Here is a 4,952-nt window from a genome sequence, read left to right on the forward strand (position 1 = left end):
AAAACAGTGAGTGTGCACTTTACCTTCGGCTAATGTAGCGCGGACGTGTCGGACGATGGAGTCTCCGACGATCACAGCGTCGCGTTCCGTCTCGCGGAGGGGAGCGAAGCGGTTCCGTGTGGAGATCTCGAAGACCGGAGGGGGAGAGGTCGTCGCCCGGGGCCTGGCTCGTGTCCTCCGCTGCGGATGCACCCAGGGTCCGTGGTGTCCCGGCGCCGGAGTGAAGGACATCTGGGCAGATCAAGGCCCTGGGTGCACCGAGCCTGTGCAGAGAAACACACGGGGTGGGAGTGTGGTGGGATCTGTTAGCAGCGCCGGCTGTATACTTACTTCCTGACTTGTGAGCGCCAGCCCGGAGGTTTCCAGCCGCTCTCCCGGGGCTTCCTCAGCTGGGCCTGCCTCTGCTCCAGGACCCCGACCCTGTTTCTCCACGGCCTCCAGCTCAAGCTCCAATCAATGCAGCTCTAACGCGGTCGCCACCTGCACTCAAAGGTAGACAAACATCACTTTATTAAAGCAAGTAACACTGAGAAAAGCAATGCATTGTAATGTGTGTGAATAGAGGCATTAGCGATGCACGCCGGTTTAGCCGGCCAACCACGCTGGTGATGCTAATGGTTATAAGCTACTAGCGGACTGGAAATCAAAAATAAACTAGTGATAACAAGCATTTGATTGTTTTTGTTGTAGAATACGATAGAGGATATATTCACACGTTATAGAAACGAAAATGTTGGTGAATAAAGTAGATATCAATAATAAAAAATAGACGATAAAGAAATAACGTGACGGAGCTCAAAGTAGAGGCATACGGCATACGGCATATATGAACTTACCTGTTTTGAATACTTTATATTTAACGTATTCGTTTATGTCCAATATTAGTGTTAAACTGTTGGACTTTAAATTAAATCTACTATTGATTTTCACCTTGTCTGATTTTGCAGAACATTTAGACTGATTACTTCCGTGCGCAGATGCGGCAAATTTGTCACAGGACGCGTGATATGATAGTTAAGGCCCTCGACTATGTGGAGACTAGCTGGTTTTTTAAATAAGGCCAGTATTTTTTATATTTTAACGTTAGTTTATCAGTATCAATTTTCAAAAGTATATATTTTTTCTGGACATGTAGGTGATTCCGCAAATAGGTCTCTCTCGTGCACCTAGCGGTTAAACTACTCAAATAGTTATGCTATGACAAAGGAACAAAGAGCTCCTCTCTCTTTGCTCCACCCAGTACGATAATATCGTGTATCGTCGATCACAGGCTAACGATATGACAATTTGAAAAATGACCATATCGCCCAACACTATTGCACACCCAAGTCAACATCATCCAAACGAACCGAACTCTGATGTCAATCAAACCTGGGTGTGCACCAAAAGTGTTTGTGTAAAAGCACCCTAAAAGACAAGATAACTAAAAGTCCTTGACCTGAGTTCATTTCCTGGCTTGTGATGTTCTTTCCTGATTGCACTCCCCACTCTCTCCTCTTGCATTTCCTGTGCATTTCCTTACTTTGCTATAAAAAAACCTATAGGCCACACATTCAAAAAAGAGAGAAAAGGTATAATTAAAAAACATATAAAAAAAATCTATCAAAATAACATTTTTTTTTTTTTCACAATATGTTTAACAAAAAACAAATTCTAACATTCAAACACTTCCATAATTCAAATAGATTTGCTATGACAAGTAACTAACAAGAAGAGCCTCGCTCTCCCCTTGCTCCACCCATGCACGATAATTCGTGTATCGTTAACTCATGTGCTGACAATATGACGATTTGAAAAATGACCCATATCGCCCAACACTATTGGCCACACCCAGCTTCACATCACTCCAAACGAACCGAACGCTGATGTCAAGCCAAAACCTGTGTAGTGTCACCAAAGTGTTTGTGTAAAAGCACCCTAAAGACAAGATAACAAAAGTCCTTGAACCTGAGTTCATTTGCCTGTGCTTGTGATTGTCTCTTATAAACATTATAAAAATCTATCAAAATAACATTTTTTGTTGTTTCACAAGATGTTTAACCAAAAAACAAATGGCTAAACATTCAAACACTCCTAATTCTTAGATATTATAAGAGTAAATATAGGACTATTACAGATATATAGATATAGACAGTATAAAGAGCAGTGAATATATGCCTAATATGTAGGTATGAAGGGTTACCATATTTCTTCAAAATACCACGCACTGTGCGTAATAGGTGCCTTGCTGGCGGAGGTGGTGTGTGGATTTAAACACCTTCAGTATATTTGTCTATATCACTTTTTCTCTCCTCTTTTCTCTTGTATTTGTCAGTTGATGGTTCTAATTTTATTTAGGTATAAACGGGTATAAATGTATAAATATTTATATATCATATAACACATTTTGAAGTGATATGTTTAATTTCCTTGGGTTAGCTTCATGGGTTGGTTTATTTCAAAAGAATTATGAAATACATATATTGGTAATACATACAAACTCAGAGGTGCATATAGAAGACATAACCATAAATAAATACATTCAGCTAAGTCAACCTAAGCTAAAAAAACAGCTTAACCTTAAAACATGATGAAATCAGTCTAGCCATTTTAAAGTGCTTTGTTTTATAAGAAATATATATTTTTTTTACTCATCAGGGTCATCTGAAAGGAGGATTGTTCTGTTGGGTCAAACTGGATCAGGAAAAAGCGCAACAGGAAACACCATACTGAAAAAAGACTGTTTTATTAGTAAACATTCCTCAAGTTCAGTCACAAACACCTGTAAAAATGGAGTTGCAGAGGTGTTTGGTAAAAGCCTTTCAGTAACTGATACTCCAGGACTGTTCGATACATCATTGACTGAAAAAAAGCTGAAAACTGAATTAGAGAATTGTGTTGAGATGTCGGCTCCTGGTCCCCATGTGTTTCTGCTGGTGATCAGACTCGATGTCAGATTTACAAGGGAACAGAAGGACACAGTGAAATGGATTCAGGAGAACTTTGGAAAAGACGCTACACGTTACATCATCATTATTTTCACACATGCTGATGTACTAAGGGGATCATCATTAGACGATTTTATAAAAGAAAATCAAGATCTACAAGCCATTACTGATAGTCTCCCATATCACTCCTTCAGCAATAACGGACAAAATCAAGATCAAGTTAAAGAGCTGCTAGAGAAGATTGAACAAACAGTGAAGAGAAACAACGGAACACATTACACCAATGAGATGTATAATAGAGTCCAGAGAAACATCAAATTAAAAAAAATAGCATTAGGAACAGCAATAGGATTACTTGCAGTAACAGGGATGGGAGGAGTGGGAGCAGTGGTAGTGGGAGCAGCAGCAGCAGCAGCAGTGGGAGCAGGAGCAGCAGCAGTGGGAGCGGGAGCAGCAGCAGTGGGTCGCAGCGCCGAGTGGGAGCGGGAGCCAGCAGGAGCAGTCCAGCAGTGGGAGCGCTCAGCAGTGGGAGCGGAGCAGCAGCGTGGACCGCGGGAGCGCAGTAGCAGCAGCAGTGGGAGCAGCAGCAGTGGGAGCAGGAGCGGCAGCAGTGGGAGCAGGAGCGGCAGCAGTGGGAGCGGGAGCAGCATGGGCAAGCAGCAGTGGGAGCGGGAGCATCAGGAGAGGAGCACTAGGATCAACAGCAGTGCAATGGGAGCACAAGCAGGAGCAGTATTAGCAGATGAAGAAGATAAAAAACAGCAAAACAGGAGAACAGCATTTAAAAAAAAATAATTAACTGTCTGTCTTTTTTTACCGAGGAAACAATGAAGCATAATTCCTCTGCTCTTCACAAGTTTATTCAAAATAGGGGATGCACGGATGTTTGTATTAAGCAATTACCCCCCCCATATGGAATGTGCAATAGCTCATTGTAGCCCTGCGAGGCCAAGTGTTTTTCTCAACCTTTCTTGGGCAGCGCACGCCCTACCCATCTCCCGTCACCTTACCCACCCCCACAAATACACTGTAATTTTAATTGTCTTTCACTGAATGATCAGGATTCAGTCCTGACTGCAATGCAATGAATGTCTAATTGATATAAAGTGGATTATTAGTTTTGTGTTTAGTAACAGTGAGGCGTCGCGTATTATCTTACAGTAAGTATTAACGGTGTGGATCATCGACAATTTTAGGACACCAAATCATTTGTGTGACTGCAAGTGTGAATCCCATTAAAGGTAACTCAAAAATGTTTACATTACATTATTTGAAAAAAGTGCATAGAACACTTAATTCAAAGTTCTTTAAATCATGTTGGGTTTTTCAGCTGCATGACAGCATTGTGGACTGATGTTGAGAGGTTTCCTTTCACACGCAGTACTCTCTTAGCGTCGTCCTTGATTCAGTCCTTGCGACCCCCTCTGCCTGCTGCACATTTTGTACTGCACTTCTTATTCAGCCTCATACATTTGTTTCTTTCGAGTGGTGAAGCCGTAACGTTGCCATCTGGTGTCGAAGCGCTGTGGACTAACAACAGGTGATACCATGATTGTTCCAGGTTTAAAGGGAGCTCTATATATACCTCCATCTTACTATGCAGGCACTTAAAGTCATCTGTGATGCGACATTGAATTTAAAATTGTATTTAGTGTTACATTGAGTTTGATGTCGTTTATATAGAATTAGAGTGTCACCACTAGCACTCTTTCTTCCAGTCAAAGATTTATTGATCTGTGTAGGTGGCGACACTGTAGGCAGTGGTGGTATGCACATAATCCGTGTGATATGAATGTTTCTCCAAAAGTGAAGTAAGCACTTTCAATCAGATTTCTCGGCTCTGCGGGCGAGTAGGTAGCGTAGGGAGTCACTTAAGGAAACACTAGTGTAGGGGACCATGTCAACTTAACCCACTTTTATAGCTGTGTTTCTTTAATGGTTTATTATGTTAGGTAAAAACTGTAGTATCTATGGGTTTTTTTGCGGCATAGTGAACTACTAATTTGTCGTAACCAGACGTGCCTA

At 41.7% G+C, this 4,952-nt stretch overlaps 1 protein-coding gene across 1 annotated transcript in view; it reads left to right on the forward strand.

Annotated features, from left to right (window-relative positions):
• The window catches only part of LOC122140944 (GTPase IMAP family member 9-like), a 23,647-nt gene extending 19,366 nt beyond the window's left edge, over window positions 1-4,281 (forward strand). The window contains exons 2-3 of the mRNA XM_042746495.1: window positions 2,580-3,659; window positions 4,258-4,281. Of these exons, the coding sequence (XP_042602429.1) occupies window positions 2,580-3,659; window positions 4,258-4,281 (1,104 nt within the window). The remainder of the gene's footprint in view (window positions 1-2,579; window positions 3,660-4,257) is intronic.
• The last annotated feature ends 671 nt before the right edge of the window (window positions 4,282-4,952 follow it).

The sequence above is a fragment of the Cyprinus carpio genome, chromosome A4 (genome assembly GCF_018340385.1).
Source record: "Cyprinus carpio isolate SPL01 chromosome A4, ASM1834038v1, whole genome shotgun sequence".
NCBI classification, from domain to species: domain Eukaryota; kingdom Metazoa; phylum Chordata; class Actinopteri; order Cypriniformes; family Cyprinidae; genus Cyprinus; species Cyprinus carpio.